Below are 23,466 nucleotides of genomic sequence, written 5' to 3'. Positions count from 1 at the left end.
CTACAGGCACATTGTGGACTTCTTCCTGATTGTCACACAGCTGGGATTCTGTTGTGTCTACTTTGTTTTTCTGGCTGACAACTTTAAGCAGGTAGGGCCCTGGTAAAAAATGAGAATGGCAAGAGATAAGTGGACTCTCTGTTTAGGATTCCTTCCAAGCCAGTTTTGGTCAACAAAAGAATTAAGATTCTAACACTTTACATAGAACAGTGTCTTTTGTTTGATTTCCTCTAAAGACCTAGGGTGTCCAGAAATGTCAGGATGTCTTATCTGTCCTCCTGCCTTTAGGTAAGACATGATTCATCCCCACCCAGACAATTGGTAATGATAATGCCAGAGTCCACCAAAGGCTGTTCACCAACCACAGACCTCTCTAGGGCCTTGTTCACATACTGAGCCATTAGTCAGGAACCCCTTCTGGTGGGAGGTCCACGGCCTTTGGGGTTCAGAGGCTTTTCCGCTTCTTTTCTTCACCTCATTCTAGGTGATAGAAGCGGCCAATGGGACCACCACCAACTGCCACAACAATGAGACGGTGGTCCTGACGCCCACCATGGACTCACGCCTCTACATGCTCACCTTCCTGCCTTTTCTGGTGCTGCTGGTTTTCGTCAGGAATCTCCGAGCCCTGTCCATCTTCTCCCTGTTGGCCAACATCACCATGCTGGTCAGCCTAGTCGTGATCTACCAGTACATTGTTCAGGTAGGCACCTGGGTTCCCCCCATGCCTATTAAATAAATAAGTAAAGAGAACAAGTAAGTGAGACAGAAGTAGAGATGTGTTACTTATGTGTAGCATGTTTAGACTGCCAGTTCTCAACTCCAGCACTACTGACATTTTGGACCAGATGACTTTGTCATGACCAGTATCCCTGGTATCTACCCACTAGGTGCTAGTAGCAACCACTCTCCACATGGTGACAACCAAAAATGTCTCCAGACATTGCCAAATGTTCCTGGGGGTCAGAATCACCCCCACTGAAATCAGTGGTTTAGACTGTTTCCCAATTAGATAATTAATAGATGACCATTGTATAGTATTGGAAAATAGAGAAAAATATTAAGATGACAATAAAAATCAACTTGTCTAACCTATATTTAGGTATAATAATTCCTTGCCACTCCAGTTTTATATTTGTCAGAATTATAAATCCAGTCATTGTTCCTCCTTGCATAGCCCACGTGGGCAGGTATGGGGTCGGACAAGAAAGGGCATCTGTATATAGGTGGGTGAAAGGTCAGGCTGAAAAAATGGACCCTTAAGCCCTGTGACTGTGAACAAAACAATGCATTTTTCCAAGACTTGAGAAAAGGAAAAGAGTGAAAACAGGTGAATAAAAGCGTCATGTAAAAAAAAACATTTAAATTTAATTCCCTAAATAGTTTATCAATACATACTCGTTAAAATGCAGACAACACAGTACTTAGACTGAGTGCCACATCCTCACCCTGAGTTTCCTCCTCTCAGGAAGCCCCCAGTGTGATGGCTGTGTCTCCGCCTAGGTCCTGTGAATGCTCTTACACATTGCATTAGTATGCAGAGAAGTATATAAAATATAAAATTTTTTTTGTGTGTTTTTTTAACATAATTTTAAAATTATTATATGTAGTGTTCTTCTACCTTGCTCTTTTCCCTCGACAGTGCCTCAGAGAACTTTCCATGTTGTGATAGACCTAGTTTTACCTCATCCTTTTTAATGGCTATACAGTATCTTAGAGAATAGATGTGCCATAGTTCAGTTAACCAGTCCCCAGTCAGCAGACTGTCAGGTCCTTTATAATTTTAGTATCCTTTCAGGATTATGACAGTGAGTGTTCTTAGGCCTTCCTTTTTGTGAACATGTATAAATATTTCTCCAAGATATTTCTCTAGAGATACAGTTGCTGAAAAATATGCACTTTTGAACTTTTTCTATTGCCAAGTGGCTTTTTCCAAAAGCAATTTACAATTTCATGTAGACTCCCTTCCATACACAGCATGTAAGTATCCTACCCTAGCCAACAGTCTTTTTCATTTTGGTCAGTCTGACAGGTAAACATTAACTCATTTTCATACAGTCTGCCTAACAGTGAACCAGTCACCCACTGATGTAGTTTCTAGGAAACAGTGGTCATAAATGCAGGACTTCCTGTACTGAGGAAGTGACATAATAAATTTGTATTAACATTGTATTCAGTGAGCATTTACTGTTTTTTCTTGTCTTAGTAAATCAGATGGGTGGTAGATAGTGACTGTTCTGCTGCAGAACTATTTTTTAAAACACAGCATAGTCACCTGTCTATGTGTCATTTTTTATGGGACTAGAAGGAAAGACCTGTAAATGCATGCTTGACTATTTCCAAAGTGTTTCTTTCTCTGCCATTAGCAAATTAAATTAAAACAAGGAAGGGTAAGTAAACGCATGATTTAACTTTGTAATTAAGATCTCAGTCAGTGCCTAGGACACACTGCAGTGGACATTAAAGATAAAGTGAGTGAGGCCACCTGACATAGACACACACACACTCTGCATTTAGTTTTAAACCACTGCAGGTGGTCAGAGTGTTGGTGGTTGCCATAATCAGAAGGCTGGGATGGGAATGTGAGTTCTGATAATATCTCAGTCCCCACTGAGAGTAGTTTTGTCCAGAGCATTAACTATGCATAGTACAACCTATTTTGAGATGAGACATCCCTCTAATTTCTGGAGAGCAATTCTGAGCCTGCATCTGACTTGCCCAAGAAGTACTCTGCTCTGTAGCGCTGTCTGCCCTGGGAACGGCATGAGGGGATAGTGGTTTGGCTGTGTGCAGAGCAGCTTCACTTTGATGGGCCATGTAGCTGAAGGTGTGCCCTCTGGGTCTTTTTTGTTGCTGCTCTTACTGCTGTTGTATCCTGGCATTTTGCCCTGGTTACCGTGAAGATTCCCCTGCTGTCCAGTGTTCCTGAGTTCTTACCTAATCCTCAGCATGTATGTACCAAGTGCTCTTGCTCCTCATGTTCACACCATCCTGGGAAGCCAACCGAGATCTTTCCGCTGAGCAGGTTTCCCCATACCCTGGTCACATGGAACAATGAATGGCACAGTTCTGAGCAGAGGGTCTTGCCCACAGGGGATTCCAATAAATGTGTTATCACTGCATGTCCTTAATTCAAAGGTGCATTATTTTCACAGTTACAACATTTCCAGAATCAGAGTACATCTTGCAATCTTTATGTAATTTAATAGCATTTTCTCAAAAAGCTGTTATTATTGTAATTATATAGTATTATATATGATGATAGTATACACAGTGATAGTGTTATAGAATTGAGGAGGCAATATGTTAAAAGTGAGCTATTTTATTTGATATGTTTCTTTGCAAATTAAACTTTTTGTGTTTAGTTGGTTGAGTTATAAGTCAGTGACAATCATTAAATATGTAGAATCATAAATTCCTTCTGCTGGTCTCATTCATTCCAGTGTCCCCAGACATGTATTCTGAAATTCCCATTCTGAGACCTCAACCTGATCTGAATATGAACCTGGGCAATAGTCATCAGCTAATCAACATATCGCTTCTTTTTCCAGGAACTTAAGTTACACTGTGACTCAGGAATAGTTACAGAGCATTCTCACTCTCTTGTCTCATTATAGAGCAAAAATATTTATTAGTCTGGCTTCACCCCAACTACTGAAATGCTTTTTATAAAGATATGTAACTAATTTCTTAGTAAGGGCTCCGAAAAAAGTATTTTTAAAAAATTATTTATATTTTAGGGAGACTATAGTCTAATTGTATTGAAATCTTTAGAAGAGAAGCCCTGTTGTATTATGATTGGCACACATGGTGTGGTGGGGATCAGTGGGAAGACAGTGTAGCACAGAGAAGGCAAATAGTGACTCTGTGGCATCTTACTTCACTGATGGGCAGGAACTGCAATAGGGTATTTGGGGACACGGTAATATGGGTGAATGTAGTAACCACATTGTTTTTTCATGTGAAACCTTCATAAGAGTGTATATCAATAATACCTTAATAAAAATAATAGTAAGAATATAAATCAAATATAAAAATCAAACGAATAATCATATCTGACTTGATTGTTTATAGTTCATGATGCGTGATCAAAACCAAAAGTTTCTTCTTCTGCATTCGTGGATGTTTTATTCCCCTTGTCTAGCTTGGATTAACACATAGTCTACAGGCACACACCTGATCATCTACATTTGCTCTCTTACAACACTAAACTATGTTTTCTACCTTTATCTTGCATCTACCTACCACTTCAGCATTTTATTTAAAAAAAAAAAAATAATAATAATAATAAAGGGAGAAATGTGGGATCCACATATAAATCAAGTAAAAAATCAAACAAATATTCATATTTGACCTGATTGTTTATAGTTCATAATGCGTGATCAAAACCGAAAGTTTCTGTGATGACTGCCCTTGCACTGTTCACCATGTAACTTATTCACTATGTAAGAATTTGTTCACCATGTAAGAACTTGTTCATTATGCTTCAGAAGATTGGAGACTGACAAGAATTAGGCGTGGGGTGGATTAATGATTGTGCATTGAGCATTGACGCCCCTATACAGAATTTTATTGTTGTTAATTATGTTTATTTTGATCAGTAAATATGAGAGATGCCCCCTCAAAAAAAAAAATAATAATAGTGAGAGCTGCTGCTTTTCTCCCACATCCATGGGAAATTAATGATCATGTCCATTATTCTTCAAAAAAAAAAGAGAGAGAAGCCCTATTGCAGATTAGTATTAGATGTCCTTCTGTTCACTGATATTCCTCTGCACACTGTTAGAACATGCCCCATATTCATCTGAATACCTCTATAGTTAAATCAATCTTAAAACATTGTAAAAGGCCATTTTAAAGTCAATTTGCATTTTAATTTAATGAACGTATGCACGTGGTTTAAAAAGCCCAAATCTAAATGGATGGCAGCTTCTGCCTCACTCTTGAGTCCTGCCCCTTCAATGCTGCCGTCACTGGGGACTCTTATTCATCTATGAGCCAAGTAGGATTCTGTGTTGTCACCTTCTTGCTTGTTTACTCTTACAGTTACCTGTAGTTACCAAATGCCTTTTTTTTAATGCTTTTTTTCCTGTTTTCTTCCCAAATGTTCCAGTACTCCTGCAATATGCCTATCAATATTTTTCAAATACTCCAACTCAATCACAAGAATTAAAAAGAAAGAAAAGTAGAGAAAAAAGGAAAAAGAGTTCATCTAAAAATCTACCACTTTCCCTTCCAGCTTTATCTGTGTGGTGTGTTTAAGTAGTTGTATCATAATGAATATGTAAATATGAAATTTACATGTAAGAAAAATTTACATGTCAAAACAAAAATTTTCTCACTATTATTTCATAAGTGGTTTTCCATGGAGTCCCATATCTCAAGTTTTACTTTTTTTTTTTTTTTTTTTTTTGAGAGGGCATCTCTCATATTTATTGATCAAATGGTTGTTAACAACAATAAAATTCAGTATAGGGGGGTCAACGCTCAATGTACAATCATTAATCCATCTCAAGCCTAATTCTCGTCAGTCTCCAATCTTCTGAAGCATAACGAACAAGTTCTTACATGGTGAACGAATTCTTACATAGTGAATAAATTCTTACATGGTGAACAGTACAAGGGCATTCATCACAGAAACTTTCAGTTTTGATCATGCAATATGACCTATAAACAATCAGGTCAAATATGAATATTCGTTTGATTTTTGTACTTGATTTATATGTTGATCCCACATTTCTCCTATTATTATTATTATTTTTATTTTTAATAAAATGCTGAAGTGGTAGGTAGATGTAAGATAAAGGTAGAAAACATAGTTTAATGCTGTAAGAAGGCAAATGTAGATGATCAGATGATCAGGTGTGTGCCTATGGACTAAGTATTAATCCAGGCTAGACAAGGGCAGCAAGACATCCACGGATGCAGAAGATTTCTCTCAAAGCAGGGGGGGTGAGGTTCTGAGCCTCACCTCTGTTGATCCCCAAATTCTCACCTGATGGCCCCCCTGTGACTGTGCCTGTCTTAGGTTGTTCCTCCCTTGAGGAATCTTACCCGTCTCTGGCTAACCAGTCAGCTTCCGGGGCCATACAGGGAAATGTAAAGTTGGTAAGTGAGAGAGAAGCCATATTGTTTGCAAAGGTTAGCTTTTTACTTCTTTGCAGATTTATGCCCTGTGGCTTCTATGCCCAGCACTTGTCTCAAGGTATCTTTACCACCTGGAGGAATTATGATACTCGGTAAATTCGATCTGAGGCACGAATTCTATTTAAGGGTTGTAATTAGGAAGGAAGAAGAAAAGCTATAGATGTAGCATATGAAGGAAACTTGGGAGGATTGATTATTTCTTTGACATATCTTCTTGTATAGTACCTTAAGTATGTATAGGTTTTAAACTACTAACTAATTTGCACACACATATTAACATAATAGGAATACGGTGACATAAACAAAGCAAATCTATAATTACCAGCCATCTCCAGTGAAGCCAAGAAAACCATTTAGGCACCCTAGGCATTTGTGAAAATTTATCTATGATATGATGGATATTGTCCAACTGTACTTGAACCATCAGACAAATTAAAGCAGCCCATTTCTGGGATCTGTTCACATCCCATATGTTCTTTTAACCATAGATAGTCTATAGTCATGAGATTTTGGAGTGCTACAACTTGCACCCCTCCCAACTCCTGGTTGAGTTCCAACAGTACAGATCCGGTCAAATTCGTTGTCTCACTGTATGCACATGCCAGCCTAGACATCTCCCTCCTCATTCTTATGGCAAGTCCAGGAGACGGTGGGCTGGATGCAGCCACAACCGCAGCATCGTCCGGATCCCTGTGGAGGCTTTTTGATGATCATCCCCCGGCACAAGTCCTCCAGAGAGTGCTGATGCCGGAAGCTCCTCCTCATATCGTATCTTAGTTCATTTTCTGGGTATCCAAGCTAGGCCTTGATCTTCTGCATAGAAACAAACAGACCCTTTGCCCACACTTTGACATGCCCTCTATACCACTGTGCAGAACTCATTGGAGGTCAGCACACCGTAACTGCTTTTTTTTTTTTTTTTTAATTAAGAGAAAGGAATATTATCAGAAAAGAGTACCTCCATAGCTGATCATCTGACACCCTTTAAGTGATCAACATTAAGGATATTTAAAGCATGCGTTGATCTTTGATTTACGTTAAGGAGTAATCCCCCTTTTCTTTCTTTCTTTCTTTTTTTTTTTTTTTTTTTAAATTTTTAATCTACGCTTACATGAAGAATACTATGTTTACTATTCAAGTTTTACTTTTTAAATAGTGCATAATGTTCTGTGGTATAGCTGATGTGCAATAAACTGTTCACTTGCTTGGCAACATTTAGATTATTTTTAATTACTGTTAAATAGTTTTGCTCAACTTTTTTCATATATTGATTTTTTTTTTCTACTTGGATTAAATTTCTGGGGATGGGATTACCTACTGAAAGAATGTGTCTATTTTTATGCAAGCTCTAATATTTGAGTTTTTTATGGTACATTGAGCTGGTCTTTCCCCAAAGCAAGTAGGGTTTTTTCATCTTGCCGAGAAAAAATACAAAGGCTAAATGTCCCCAAATCATTTATCAGGTGTCAGACTTCTCCCTTCAGAGAGTTGAATTTAGGAAAAAGTATGATCTGTCTGGTGTTTGGTTTCAAATCTCAATCCACTATATAGCCTTTGCTTTGTTTTTTATTATCTGTCTTTCAGAGGATACCAGACCCCAGCCACCTCCCCTTGGTGGCACCCTGGAAGACCTACCCACTGTTTTTTGGCACAGCCATTTTTGCGTTTGAAGGCATCGGGATGGTAAGAGTTGCACTGTGATACTCTGGTGCCCTTGGTGTCTTTGAAGTCTGCTTTAAGGAAGGCTGAGGAACTGCTATTAGAAATTATCTTCTGAGATTTATTGGCCAGTTACTGAATGGCATTTCAGGGATTCCACTGAAATTTCCTTGCTCCAACTTTAGAAAATAAATCATATGTAATTTGAGAATGTTTACATTCAAACCCTCTCTGTAGCACACTCATCTTCTGGGTGTGCAGGAAGCAACAGTACATGGCAATTAGGAAGACTGACTTCGGTGAGTCCTGGCTCTGCCAGGGGGAGTGACTGTGGGACCTTGAGTAAGGACTTAACCTCTCTGAGCCTTCATTGTTTGCTTCTCAAAATTGAACTTAATGATTAGTAGTTGTTAGGATTAAATAAGATATGTATAAGTGCTTCGCACAGTCCCAGACACATGGTGAGCATTAACTAAATTTTATTTTCATTACTAATACTATTGATTTTATTATTAAATCAATAAATGTAGGAATAATCTCTCTGCCCTGGAACATTGGTATGCTGTGTTTTGTTTGTGTAAATGAGTAACTTTCACTCCTAGCTTAGCTTCCCCCATCATTACAGTGATTTCACTAAATTCGTCTCCTAGAGAAAGGAATCTGCCACCCAGTTGTACTTAGTTTGATTTTTATTTGTATTTTTTGTAATAAAGTTCCAGAATTCTTCTCTGAGAAAATTATCTCTGCTAGCCAAGAGCTTAGGAAATGAGAAGACACTTCTTTCATGGAATACCTTGTCCTTATTTGTTTCCCTATCTCCTTATACACTTTTAAGAAAACCTAGGAGCCAAAAAAATTTTTGTCAAAATGCTGAGTAATTGCCCTGGTGGCATTGATGAAAGTGTTAAGGCTCTAACATCACGGGGAAGGCCTTGGGCGATTGTGTATAAGTTGTCCTGAGGTTTTAAACCTTTCACTGTGCTCTTTTTGGGGCTTTTCTTTGCCTAGGAAGAGTGTCTCACTTTGATTCACAAACAAATGGTTTCCCTGCTGCTGTAGCAGAGGCCTGAACAGGCCTATATTGCAGCAGTGAGAAAGCAGTCCTAGGAACTCAGGAGTGGTGGGAGGAGACTGTGTGTGGAAGATGCCCTGAGACCGGGTTCTTAAGAGGCACTGTACTGAATTGGTCAGTTCTTCTGAGCAGCACAGTGCAGAAGTTATTCTTTGCTTCATTTCATCGGGCAAGACTTATATACAGAGTCATTCTGTAATTGTCATTTCCTGTTACTTTAAAGTTTCTCTGTGTGTTCTATTTTTACAGTAGAGAAAACATTGCTGTTTTGACTTAGTTTGGATTTGAGGGCTGTTCAGCATGTCCAAGTAAAGTGCCACTGCTGTCTGTTCTCTGTGCTCTCTGTGTTTATCCCTGCTTCCCAGGCCTGGCAGACATGCAGGAGATGGGCTCTCTGCTGCCTGTGCTCTAGACTCTACCTGGAAGGAAGCTGAAGGAAAGCTTAGAAACTGTTCCTCATTGGGTGTGGATCAGCTGAAGCCTGGTACCCTCGGGCTGATGTGAGGGGTGCTGAAAGCCAGGCAGAAATGCAGAGCCGTGGGGCCTCTCAGAGCGCGGGGCCTGGAGTGGACTCAGTGTCTGCTGGGGTGTGTCCGGCACAGACCTGCTCTGGGTCATGGCTGCAGATGCTTGAGGAAGATGGGCAAATGACAAGCTCTGGGATGGTTTATGGGACAGCTAAGACCTTGCACTGTGCTGCTGTTCCTTGATGGCCATGCCAGCTGCAGGTGATAGTGGACTGTGAAGATTGTCACAGTCCTACCTCCTGTTTTCTCCATTCCTAAATGAACCAGTCTTCATACGCAGCTGTTCATTGCTTTACCTCTAGTTTAAAAAGGTCCTCTGCTGTGGGAGAAGAGGCAGCAAGGGTCAGTGGTTTGAAGTAGGAGTCTGGAAAGTGGGTTTTGTTATGTACATCTCTGAGATCTGAATCTCCAAGATCTTCTATTAATCATGCCAACCTGGCATCTCCATTTCTCTAACTTGGAGGTTTTAACTCATCGCCACTGGTACCTGCCCTTTTTGAGGGAAGGAAACAGGTTCTGGGAACTAGAATGGCGGTTGTCCCTGAACTACATTTTATATTTTGTGGACAGGCTAGCAGAGCTGTGCTCTCGGGTGAAGTATAGCCCGCCTGTACCTCCAAGTACCTCCAACAGCATCCGTTCCTCCTTGTGCCAGGCGGGCATGATGCGACGGGGCCTGCTGGTTGCCATGTGGCTGCATCCCGGGGCACAGAGCACTTCCAGCCTACAAGGACCTTAGAGCAGTAGGTGGAGTGCTGGGTTGGGTCAGGAGTCCTGGCCCCAATCCTGCCCACCCTTAGGACTTCCTGGCTTAGATAGTTCGCTCCAGGCCTTCCCCAGCTCTGCTAGTGTAACTCCAAGGAAGCAACTTGCATTTGTCTGTCTGTCTAGTACAGGATAGATGTGCTGCTGGGGAATTCTGGGGATAAGAAGTCATTTTTTTCCTGAGAATATCACTTTTTTTGGCCATTAATGTCACTTTTTTCTATGCTTTCTCTTTTCTCTCCCTACTCTCCTAGGTTCTGCCCCTTGAAAACAAAATGAAGGATCCCCGGAAGTTTCCGTTCATCCTGTATGTGGGCATGGCTATCATCACTGCCCTCTACATCAGCCTGGGGTGTCTGGGGTACCTACAGTTTGGAGCTCACATTCAAGGCAGTATCACCCTGAACCTGCCCAACTGCTGGTACGTGGGGAAGGTTGGCAGCCTGAATTTTTCCTTAAGTTAAGGGGTTAAAATATGGGTTTTTCCTTCTACTTATCCCTTAAATCAGCACACTTCACACCACTGCTGCCACCATCCCCTAGGCCAGCACCATCGCCACGTTTGCTGCCCACCACGCTGTTTGACCAGGCTCCCTGCCTGAGTCTCTCCCCAAGTGTTATCTGTGTGAGCCGTCTGAAACTCAAGCCAGTCATGCTTTCTTGTTGACAGTCCCTCCAAGCTTTCCCTTTGCTTATAAAAAAGGCAAAACCCTTAATGTGCCTGTCAGGGCCATTCAGGCTCTAAACCTACCCCCACCTAATTCCCACTCAGCAGGGAGTCTTGCTGAGGAGTGTGTTTGAGAAACTCTCTGGAGGCTCACTGACTACAGCTTCCAGCAGATGCCCTCGCTCTGTGCCTCCACAGGGGCCTGTTCAGATCTCATCCTGCTTCTTAGCACTTTGTGTTTTCGTTGTCCCTTCACCTGAACTGTGGTCTCACTCCATGGTAAGCTCTGTGAGGACAGCAACTGCCCAGTTCTCCATTTTATCCCAGCACCTGGCACAATGCCTGGCCCCTAATCATTAGCCAGTGAATGATTTCTGAACAAAATCACAAAACTGAGGCATTTTATAAGTGAGGAGATGTTATCAAGGAACAACTGGGGCAGAGAGGATAGAGGTGATCTGCCACACCCTAGCTCTGTCGCCTCTGACAAATCACAGCCGCTCACTACCTCAGTTCCCTCTTCTGGGAACCAGAAATAGTCATTTCTTCCTGTCAGGATTGTCACACAGATCAAGTGAAACGTGTGTAAAGAGCTCTGTAATAGTGTCCAGGTGTGATGGAGATGTAGGATGCTGCCCTGAGCTTTTTTCCTTGTTTGGATGAGTGATTTCTGTGGAGGTATATGTTGGATGGATTGGTTCATCAGCTGACCAATAACACTATTTCTCCCTAGAATCTGAGCCTAGGAGGGCCAAGTATCCCACCTATTCACCTTAGGCCATTCCCAATGGAAGGGGAGAGAGGAGGACAGGTCTGCTTGGTTCTCAGCCTCCGCTGTGCCTTTTCCACGCCAGTCACCAGCTTGACGTGTGGATGGAGGCCTCTCAGCGGGGACCAGGGGTTGTCCAGAGTCCTTCTGTATCTCACTTTCCTTATTTCTTGGTTGGTGTATTGTAGGAAAACACTGAGCCATATTTAAATGCTTCCTAAAAAGGTAGATGTCATGGGGTGTGTCCTAAGCCACACTTCTGTTTTTCAGAGTAAAATTTCATTATGGAGAGCAGCCGTGAGTAGGTACTGAGGAGCTTGTTGACTGCCCTGGGAATCAGGATGACCTTTTAGGCTGGCCTGGTTGATCTGCCTGTGTGTTTTTTAGAGCTCTGATTAGTGTTATGGTACAAGGACAGACTGAGAAAAGTGAGAGAAATGTTTACTCAGTAGTGTCAACAATGTTTAGCACAGGACACCCTAAACAGCAAAGTCTGGGGACAAGGCTTGTTGTGTGGCTGCCAAATCGTAGCCCTGAGATGGGTCATTGTTTTCAGGAAGTCTTTCTCTTTCCCTCTGATGCCTGATTTTAAATTTCCAGATGTCCCTGTTCTTCCAAACGTCAGGTGGTAACTTGACATAACTAAAGATAAATGGACCAGGAGCAGCAGAAGCAGCCCATGTAATCTGAAGCCATAGACGAGCATCTCTCTTCTTTCCTCTCACACTCCAAACCCAGCTACTCTAATCTTTCTGCCTGCATTTGGGTATAATTTATTTGGCCATCCATGTGGGTGATTATCCTGATTCCAGACTTATCAGCACTCCAGAAGGTTTTGGTGCTGCACTGAGTTTAATTATAGAGCTACTGCCTGATTTTTTCCAAAGGGTTTTCATTATCTATTCTTGGAGCAAGTTAAGACCTTTTGTTAAACTCAGTCTCTCTCAGGGTGTTCTCGTGTTCATAGCATAAGAACATCTTCTAGGTATTAAATTCAGCCACAGAGAAATTCAATGCACATTATATATAATATAATCATTTAAAAATAGATTTCCAACAAGGGGGGAGGCCAGTCTTTCTAACTGCTTAATGTACTAGGGTCTTGTTTGAGGTGGACCTTTGCTTAGGGGCAGATCCATGAGTACTTATTGATCAGACTTTCTTTCTGCCCCACACCCTCCTAGGCACGGGGTAAGATAGAGAGATCCCATGGTGAGCTAGTGGTCTCCCTGAGAAGCTGCACACGGAGGAGTGGTAAGAAGACAGCCGTAGTGGAATGGAGAGAGGGATTGTGCTCCCACCTCTTGGTCCTGCATGGTCACCATCTGGTTCTAGGAAGCACTGAATTGGATGGGAAGGATGTAAACAGGCTTGTTACATTTTAATTTTATTTTTAGTTGTTTTGATTTTTGAAAGTAAATATGCCCACAGTAAAGATTCCAAATGTTCAAGGGCGTACAGAAAATGTTAAGTTTCCACTCACCTCCCCAGTTCTACAATTTTCCATTTCAGAGGCTACCATATTACCAGTTTCTTGTGTCTCCTTCTGGAGATATTAAGTGTATGTAAGAATGTCATATGCATGTGCGTGTAAGGAGGAGTAATTTTCCTCTTCTTTTCTCTTTTAGACAATTTGAAGCTCACTATAGACTGTTCTGCTTCATGCTTTTTTTCATTTAATAGTTTATTATGGCACTAGTTCCATAACAGCACCTATGGTTCTGCTTCATACTTCTTAACAACTATATGGTTGACACCAAGATTACTTAACCAGTTCCCTACTGATAAACATTGACGCTGTTTTCAGTCTTTGCACTCACATAATGCTGCAACAACACATTTTGTAAGTTTTTGCACAAGTAAGTGTGTCTACAAGATAAATCCCTAGAAATTGCTGGGTCTAAAGGACATGTGCATTTGTAACTTGGATAGTATGGCCAAATCTCACTGGGGCCATTTTGTACTGTCACTGCTGTGTCTGAGCATGCAGAGTAGACCTTTGAATGTGTCTTGGCTCTCTCTGCAGGCTGTACCAGTCGGTTAAGCTGCTCTACTCCATCGGCATCTTCTTCACTTATGCCCTGCAGTTCTATGTCCCAGCCGAGATCATCATCCCTTTCTTTGTGTCCCGAGTGCCTGAGCGTTGTGAGCTGGTGGTAGACCTGTTTGTGCGTACTGTGCTGGTCTGCTTGACATGTGAGTAGAAGACGAGATAAATGTCTCGTTTGCTTTTTCCCAAAGGGCTCCCAGTCCCCAGAGCTTTCTTGAGACAGAGCTTGAGTTGTAATGAAACTGCCAAGCAAAAACCTTGGCATGCTGTCTCAGTTTCACAGTTGAGGCATGTCCAGATGGTGAAGTGAATTGCTTGTATATACTGTAAAGAACAAAGGAAGAAGAATAGTAGTTTATTTATAATGCTATGGTGGTGGTCATAAGTCATAGTAAAGGCATACAACTACTATTCCACATACAGGCACACCACATTTCATTGTGCTTTGCTTTATCCTACTTTGCAAATACTGCATTTTTTACAGGCAACCCTGTGTCGAGCAAGTCTGTCAGCACCATTTTTTCAACAGCGTTTATTCATTTTCTGTCTCTGTGTCATATTTTGGTAATTCTTTCAATATTTCAAACTTTGTCATTATTACATTTATTGTGATCTGTGATCAGTGATAATGACTTGCTGAAAGTTCAGATGATTAGCATTTCATCAATAAAGTATTAATTAAGGTATGTATATTTTTAGACACAATGTTATTGCACACTAATAGATTACATTATAGTGTAAACATAACTTTTATATGCACTAGGAAACCAAAAATTCATTACACTTGCTTTATTGAGATATTCACTTTATTGCAGTGGTCTGGAACCAAATCCCCAACATTTCTGAGGTATGCCTGTAAAATAAGGTAAAAGTCTAAAAGAGCTAATTAACCCAAATGTATAAAAAGTGTAAGACTTTGACAATAGGTGCATGTGGATTTGTTTTTCAAATAATCGTTTTTCCAGTGTGACATTTATCCTTAGCTTTCATTTTGAGCCTTTATGATGTTATTCTGGACACTTTTGGATGTTGAGCTTACTAAATATGTTTCTTAGAAAATTTCTATTGATTAACCTAGGCATTTGATTTATTGCTTTGTATTTTATTCCTCTTTCCTGACCACACACTCAGGAGTATGAGTTAAGAGACAAGATGTCACCCTATTTTTTATTGGTTGAAATTGGTATAAATTTAAAAAGAAATTTCTGGATGCTTCTGTGAGTTGGTAGAATAGAGAATCCCTATAAAAAGTGGTCTATAATATGTAATTTAGGAGATTTGCAGTTTCTTTCCAAATTGAAATGCTTGAATCATAGATTTCTCTTTTTTTTGCTATGTTTGACTTTTTTTGTTGTTGTTATTTTATTTAGGAAAAGACAAGTCTTTGTTTATTATACTGAGACTTTACTGGGAATTTCCTTAAATTATCCAGTCTAAGCCTCTGTCTTTGAAATAAAGATAGGTCTGTATGATTATTTAATTGAACCAAAAAGGAATATTTTTGGAATGAATGACGTGAAAGTTGTCTCGCATTTGTTGATAGTCTGGAAAATAAAAACTGATTTTATTGGTTCACTGTAACCAAGAGAAAGGCAGGCCAGAGGCTTACCTTCTTTTTCATCCTCCCAAGCAAGACAGAGGAAAAACTAATGCTTTTCCTAAAATAGATATAGTGAAAGGAATAGAGCAGTGCCTATCCTAGAATAAACCTCCTCAGAGAAAAAACTAGTACCTACTTCCAAATCTGCCTCCTCAAGGGAACTGACGAGTGCCTATGGTTGAATGGACCTCCTCAAAGGACCAGCTCCTCCCAGAAGGGACCTCTGCAAAAACACTAGTGGCTGCACTTCTATCGCTTACTGTGTGGACTGTGGACTGCTGGGACCAGTGAAGGATCTCATGATGGCTGGGTTTAAAACTTGCTCTAAAAACCATTGACTGGGTAGCTTTGGGGGAGATCATACCCTGAAACCAGAAGGCCATTGCTAATTCTCTGGAATGAGACCCTCACCTCCAGGCTGGCTACTCTACCTGAGAAACCCCCTGCACTCGACCGGGCTTACTACAAGGCCAGTGTGGCAAATGCCGGCTTGGTAGATGACTTTGAGAAGAAGTTTAAGGCCTTGAAGATTCCTGTGCCAGAGGATAAATACAGTGTCTAGGTGGATCCTGATGAAAAAGAAGATGCCAAAAGTTGTGCTGAGTTTTTGTCTCTCTCACAGGCCAGCATTGAGGAATATGAGGAAGAGCTGGAAAAGATGAAGAACGTCATTCCATTTGATCATATGACCACTGAGGACCTGCATGAAGCTTTCCCAGAAACCAAATTAGACAAAAAAAATATGTCCTTGTTGGCCTCACAAACCAAGTGAGAATTTATAAACTTGAGTTGGGGAGAAAGCTCTGGCCCATATATTATAAACTCTGGACATTAAAAGTAAATTATATAGTGCAAAAACAGAACACTAGTTTCTATACCAAAATGGAACTCCTTAAGGAAGTAGACTAGTGTTTAATGCAGATTAGACTTCTTTAAGACACACAGACTGCTCCCTGGCCAGAACTGCCCTCTTCAGGGAACATACTGGTCCCTGCCTCAGGACAGGCTCTCCTCAAGGGAACAGCCTAGTGCCTGCCCCAGAATAGGCCTTCTCAAGCCACCTGCCATTCTCTTTCTCAGTATTCTTCAGGGATAGTAGGTGGAAGCTCAGTGTCTGGGAGCTCTGTGTGGGAAGGGCTCACTGGAGCTAAGGACCTGAAGGCCTTCCCATGACCTGATTTAATATTGAGCAGCATTCCTCATAGGATTACTTACAGGGTGAGGCTTGGGGGGAGCCAAGTGAAGGGTGGACTACTTGGATTCACCAGCCAGGGAACTGATGGCACCCAGAGTGGGACTTCCTGTGGCCTTTATTCAGCACCCTGCAGGCACTGCCTTGTCTGGCCTGTAGAAGTAGCCCGCTCAGCAGCCGATCCAGCACCCAGAGCTGCCTACAGGCCACTGTTGCCTAGAAGCAGAGAAAAGGGGGGAATGGGACGTATCTTGCTTTTCTAACAAATTGCCTTAGTATGTGCTAAAATAGAGTGTTTGGACTTCAGATTTACTCTCATCTTGCCAGCAACTCAATGCTTTGATTCAGATATGCGTGTTTCCTCTGAGGATGGATTAGCTCTTAAGTATTGAGGAGACGCTTCCACATGCATAGTGTTCATGTCAATTCTCAGGGCCCCAATTCTTGGATCCAAAGGACATTGAAAGAAAGGATGGGGAGAGTTCAAATAATTGGCTTTTTCAAAATGGTTCCTCTAGAAAAAGTAGGTCCGCCTAGGGAAAATGTGCTGTAACTGCTTAGACGGCCTCTTCGCGCCCGAAGAGCTGGGGGTGAGGTGGGGCCTGATGCCCCCCCTGCCCTGCCCTGTTTTCTTCTCAAGCCTGGCTTAGCCTCTGGTAGCATATGTGTTGCTTCCTGCCAGATTTTCTTTCCACTGTGCCCAGCAGGAGCAGGCGATCTCTGATTCATAGACCTCCTGCTATCCTTACCACCTCTTGGTTTTTGCTTCATTTTTCCTGACCTTGTCTGGGGGTCTCATCTCCTCCCTTCTACAGTATGTTGCTCAGAGGACACAAGCTGCTTTGATCTTCAAGCACATTTGGTGGTTTTTCCTCCTCCTGTGATGTGTTGTGCTTTAGTATTGCACTGTCATCCTGTTAAAGGAGGCAGCCCCTTCCTCTCTGAGCTCTCTTCTCTGGAGACTTTGAAGTAATTGTTGGGTTCAGGAGAAGCTTTTCACTGTAGCACCAACCTAAATGTATTTATGTGAGATCATTTGTTTCTCTGTACTCTCAGATCCTTTTATATGAGGTTAATCGGTACATCATTTTGGATCTTTGCTGTAACTAATTATTTTCGACTATAGCCATGAATTCTAATGGAAATGTGTGTTATTGCTGTTTCTGGTTTTTTCTTGACTTTCTCCCAACTTTTCCTCCTCTTCCCACCTCCACCCCCAGGACGAACAGGGGAATTTGGTACAGACTCATTTTTTTCCACTTGGAATTCAGCTTTCTCTCCTCTTTCCTCCATCCCCTAAATATTGTTATTTCTCTCTCCTATCTCTGTCTTCCCCCAAAATCTATTTATTTTCTTGATGCGTACTTTCAGACTGTTGGAGAGGAGGGGAAGGGACAATACACCTGTCAAAGAATGGTGCTCATTTTATAATATGTCCAAATGGGACAGTGTGCCAGCCGTATGTTTGAAAATGCAGTCTTAGCAGGTCACGTTATGTCCAGAGCTGGTGTTGAAGGAGAGTGCGGAGGAGGCTGGCTCCACCCGGTGTGTTCAGAGCTGTAGGAAGAATAGTTTCTTTGGACGCCATGAGGCACTTAATGTTTCTTCTTCAGTGGTTCATACTGTCTGTGGCATTTGCTGTGTGAAACATTTTGCTTTAGTTAGGAATAAGAATTTTGGAAACCTATTGTTGAAGATGAAATAACATAAAACCATATCACTTAAGAAGCCTGTTTGGACTGGAATGCATAGCTGTACAACACTGCTGGCAGCCAGACCCATTAGAGCGTGAAGCGTCCATGTGCAGAGTGGCTCCTCAGCACCTTTTGGCTTTGCACACTTCTCCATCTTGAAGCTACAATGAAAAAGAGCAGCAGCAGGAAATACCTGTGCACCGTGGGCGCTACTCCCCTCCTCACAGGGCCTTGTCTTCCCGAACTCCCAAGATAGGAAGGGTATCTGCTAAAGTTAATCGCAAGTCTGAAATTCAAAGGAGATTCTGCACAACTCCTTTGAGCCTAATTTTAAATTTCTACCAAAATATTGCTTTAAAAAAGAAAATTGATGTAAAAACACTTGAAGAATATCCAGATCTGGGGTTATTGAAGAAGAAATTTACAACATCCCACTCACTTAACAAAATAATTCTTTTGGCACCTTATCCTCTTTGTTAATCCTTATGGGTGCATTTTAAAAAGAGTTGCAATCATAGTATACACATAACTTTGTCTTTCCCATTTTATTTAATATTATACCTTGAATGTACATATTGTTCAGAAGTATTTTCATGACTGCATGATATTCCATTATGTTGTTGGATCATATTTACTAAACTCCTTTAGTGTTGGACATGTAGGTTTTCCTTGCTTTTTTAAAAAATTTGTACCCCCACCAAATGAAATTATATATTCTCTCCAAGACTATTATTAATACTGAAAGCAGATTTCTAGACATTTAAGGGTAACACAGGTGGGCTTCCCCAGCACTGATTATAATAAAGCAGCAGAAAGAGCTTCCAGGCACAGGAGCTGTGAGTGTGCTTGTTCTCTTAAGTTCCTTCTCTTCTCTTGTGGGTAAGTCAGTTCTTTCTGTTGCTGGTCTAAAACCACAGGCTCCAGAATCCCAATCACTTCCTTCTCTGAACATTGCCATTTGCCTCCTGTTGCTTCAGCAGTTAAAAGGTCCTGTTTTTAGGGTCTCTTAACCCAAAGGGAAGATGTTTTGTAATACCACTGGAGCACTCTTGACTAGTCATGTGGTCTAGCTGAGTTGTCCTCAGTCGTGTTTTTCTGTGTGTGCCACAGCTAGGTGGCCACAGAGGGCTGCAGACCTGCCAGTATGCTGTCTTCCTCTTTGTGTGGGGTGTTCCTTTTGTGGGGGAGGGGAGAATGTGGGGAGAGAGGGTTCCCAGGTGGCTGCTTCATGAGATCTCTACCTTCTTGAGTTTCTCTTTCTAGAGGGCTTAACTTTAGTGCCAGAAGAGGTTTTAGTTGCTCCCATATCATTCCTAAGTACCTATTCCTTCCGCTGGAATTAGTAAAAACTAGTTTGCCACATTTTTGCATAATAGCAAGACAGATACCCCTGGTATTGAGCCCTTGGGGCTGTGGATGCTAATTCGGTTTGGGTCTCCTATGCTTCCTCCTCCTCCACCATTCTAGTGGGAGGCTCGCTTTTCTTGCCTTCTCCCCACCTGATCTTTCTCCAGTGCTAGGCTTTATTTGGGGTTTAGTTGTGGTATCTGGTCCAGCTAGGCCAGAAAGAAGGTCTTCTCTTTGCAACCCTGTGGTCCTGGCTCTTAAGAGAAAAGTCTTGCCCTTTTTAAAGATCTCTATTAAGGATATTTTTGCTAAGCATGCTTATCTTGAATCTCCTTTTTGTAAGAACAAGTTTTTAGATTGCTTTTAAAGTAACATGATGAAGTGGAACATCTCTGCCAATCTGAGAAAAGATTCTTATCACACAAGCTACTGTGTCTGTTTCCACTTAATTCTTATCACAGAGTGGAGTACATCTGACTTCACTAACTCACACGAGGAAGTGCCTGTATGTCCCCCAATCAATGTGCAGGAGGCAGAGAGGTGAGGACAGAGCAGGCTGGGGCCCAGCAGGCCATCTGACTTCTGTCTTCCTGGAGCTTGTCTTCTCTTGAGTGGGCAGGGGCATCCATGGATGCCAGTGGCTGGCTTTGGAAGAACAGCTCACACCCCTTTGAATGATAAAAAGGTTGGAAGCTACATTTTTGGCAAAACCATGTGTTCCAGGAGAGGAATCCCATTGCTCTGCTGTGCCACTCTTGAGCAGCACACGATGCTTCTCAGTTGACAGTGAGCTGAGGGACGTATCCCAGGACACATTCCTAAGTGGCTAAACCTGCATTGTACAGTTGCTTAAAAATTTAGGGACAGCTGAGACTTCAGTATCAATGCGATCACCAACTTCATGGGTGAATGAGCTGAGGCACTGAGCGGTGAGCCCATTTGCTCTGGGTCACAGCCTGATATGAACAGGGACTGGTGATGACAGTAGCTCACATGTATGAAGCATTTATTGTGTGCTTGGTACTCTAAGTAATGTACGTGAATGATCCCATTTGACCACCCCTATTTAACAATAGGGGAAATGAATCTTAAAGAGATTAAGTAACTAGCTGATTAGTGGTGGAGCTGGGATTGGAGGCTAAATTCTGAGTCCAGATCCTGCACTTCTAACCACATTCCTGTACCAGCCTCTCCCTGGGCTTGGTTCTGATTGCTGCCTCAGTGCCATTTCCACCCACCGCTCATCCAAATTGCAACATCTAGAGCCATCATTAGGAAGTTGACATTAGGTAGATGAAGACACAAACCTCAGAGAGGGCAAGAGTCTTACTCTGAGTCACACAGCAGATCAATTCATGGAGCAATAGGTTATCCATGGCGAGAGCACCATTTTGTCACCAGTCTGCAAACACTTCACCCCCAGCTTGCCTCCAGATTCAACCGTGAAAACTTGAGGGGTATCACCAGTTCTATTTATTTAGAAATAGCTAAGGGCTGAAACAGACTGTTTTTAACTTGCAGGGCAATAAAAGCCTATAATTTTTGTAGACTTTCTGAAGGCTTCAGAACAGTAACAGTATTAATGGATATTTGTGACTATGGTTGATCACTAGAAGGAAAGAGGAAGGGATCGCCCAGTGCTGTACAACCTTGGCAGAGGCAGATTGAGACTCAATATCCCTGTACCTTGTTGGTTATCAGGCTTCAAAAACTTGTCTGATGGCCTTTACAGAACAGAGCAGTCAGGGCTGCCTATACTGGATTCTCTGCCAAATGATTGTGGTGCCTCCTTGGGAAAGTTACCTCAATATCTGACTACCCCAGTTCTTCACAGATAGGATCTTTCTGCTGATCTGCCACATCCCCTCTTCCCCCTTCTTCTGTGAGCATCATTCTGTATTTTCTTATACATCTGGTCTATGATATGACTATATCAGGGGCTTGAGGTTCTGGATTGAGGGGCTTGAGGACGGAGTCCCAGCTCTGTCACTTTCTATCACTTAACCTCTCTGGGCCTCTTCTTGAGTGGAGACAATAGTAATGATAGGGAGTTACGTATCCTTGGGGCCGAGGCAGATCAGCTCGATGAGTGGCTGCTTTGCAGTGCCAGCTAAAGACACTAGATATTCTGCCTTGATGGAGGTGTTCTGGGTCTGTGCTGTCCAGGTCAGTAGCCACTAGGCACAGGGGGCTGTTGAGTCCTTGAAGTGTGGCCAGTGTGAGTGAGGAACTGAATTCACATAAAATGGAAGCAGCTCATGACTACAGAATCAGACAACATGGCCTCAAAGTGAGTGTGAGACAAGGGTGCGAATCTGCTCCTCCCCCAGCAAATCTCAGCTCCCACTTGTCTCTCCTCCTACTTTAGGGAGTGGAATTCCAGTTTAAAAGGAAGCATTTTTCTCATAATGGACTCTAAATGCAGCCAGTCCTTTCATCTGGTGCTCAGCCAAAGAAACGGCAATCGATCCAGACAGTCCATCTGAAGGGTAAAATTGATCTGAGAGTAAAATTGGCTGTGCCAGACTGAGGTGTTCTGGTAACTTCAGTGTGATGCCTTTTTCAGAATGATCTGACTATATTTTTGCTTTGAAATGATGTTAGAATTGAAAACCCCAAAGAAAACGTAACTCTCTCATAGGGGTCAGTGAAATAATAGATCATTCTCTCAATGCTAAGGACCTGCAGTGGGGCTCTTGGGGGTGAGGAAGACAATCCGTCAGAATACATTTAATTACTAACAAGTTAATGATGTACTTTTCATGAGCAAGAAAATATACGCTAGTGATGATAATAATAACTGTATTGATTACTAACAAGTTAAAGATGTACTTTTCATGAGCAACAAAATACACAGTAGCGGTGTTAATATAACTGAATCATATGCCTGTCATACACCAGGCCTTTTGTTACATGACCGTGTAACCTCATTTGATCACAGAGATGTCATGATGATCCAGTGAGGCTACACACACACTTAACAAAGACCTGGCGATAGTAATGGAGCCATTGTATCCCCATTTTGCCCGCAAGAAAACCAGGGAATAGAAAGGAGCCATAACTTTCCCAGTGCCAAGCCAGGGTTCAAACACAAGATCCTAATTCCAGACCTATAATCCTCAATAAACTTGTAAACATCAGCCGTCACCCCTCACCCCCACCCCAGTAGAAAGCTGCGTCGTTTGGGGACAGTAGGATCAGTGAGCAGTGGAACAAGTGTGTCCCCTCCTGTTGGCACTGTCTGATTAGCTCCACAGTGGGCAGTCACTGGCATGTATGGAAGCTGATGGCATTTCTTAATGTAGCCCACCATTCATCTTCATCCGTTCTGCCTTCCTCACACACACCCGGGGCTCAGTGTCAGGTGTGGACACCACTAGCTTGTCCTGGCATAGGGACGTGGGCCTTGTGTGGGCCTTGCTCCTGAGTTCTGCCTGCACAGAGAACTGCTTCCACTTTCCCTGAATGAAAATGTGAAGTGGGGTTTATCATGGTACCATTGCAGAAGAAGGATTCTTTCCCCTGTTTGTTTCTTGTCACTCAAGTGCAGATGTCTGTGTTGGAGGCACCCTCAGTGGTAAGAAAATGAGCAGTTGTTCAGGAATGGTCCACCTTCTTTTCTGCTCCACAATCTTTCTCCTTTGGTGGAGGCCAGATTGCTCTGCCATGTAATTTGGTTCCTTTTCCTCAGAAAGATGGGAGTCATGTACAATAGCAGGAAAAGCTGAAAGCCAGGTAGGTGACTGGAAACAGGAGATTCCAGGCCCAGTTTTGCCAAGCTTGGAGCAGACCCAGGTTATTCCACATCTCTGGGCATCCGTTTTCTCATCTGTGGAATGAGAGATTGGACTGGATAATGTCTAAGTTTCCTTAGAGCTCTTCATTCTGTAAGGACACTTGCTAAATTTTCCAAACAGTGAGGTGGTCTCTTCCAGCTCTGGGTGGTCTTGAACGGGCATGTCCTCTTTCTCCCACAG

The 23,466-nt window shown here is 42.2% G+C and overlaps 1 protein-coding gene across 7 annotated transcripts in view; it reads left to right on the top strand.

Annotated features, from left to right (window-relative positions):
• SLC36A1 (solute carrier family 36 member 1) overlaps nucleotides 1-23,466 on the top strand; it is a 71,915-nt gene that overhangs the window by 25,546 nt on the left and 22,903 nt on the right. For 5 of the 7 annotated variants that reach the window (XM_073230407.1, XM_073230406.1, XM_073230404.1 and 2 more), the window contains 5 exons: nucleotides 7-91; nucleotides 485-703; nucleotides 7,732-7,830; nucleotides 10,425-10,591; nucleotides 13,633-13,802. In XM_073230407.1, coding sequence (XP_073086508.1) covers nucleotides 7-91; nucleotides 485-703; nucleotides 7,732-7,830; nucleotides 10,425-10,591; nucleotides 13,633-13,802 — 740 coding nt within the window. Of the gene's footprint in view, nucleotides 1-6; nucleotides 92-484; nucleotides 704-7,731; nucleotides 7,831-10,424; nucleotides 10,592-13,632; nucleotides 13,803-15,878; nucleotides 23,457-23,466 lie in introns of those variants that run through there. The other 2 variants (XM_073230416.1, XM_017645438.3) reach the window with 2 other exon arrangements.

Source organism: Manis javanica, chromosome 1, assembly GCF_040802235.1.
Source record: "Manis javanica isolate MJ-LG chromosome 1, MJ_LKY, whole genome shotgun sequence".
Taxonomy (NCBI): Eukaryota; Metazoa; Chordata; class Mammalia; order Pholidota; family Manidae; genus Manis; species Manis javanica.
The sequence above is the reverse complement of the archived record's forward strand: the minus strand, read 5'-3'. Positions and strand labels throughout refer to the sequence as shown.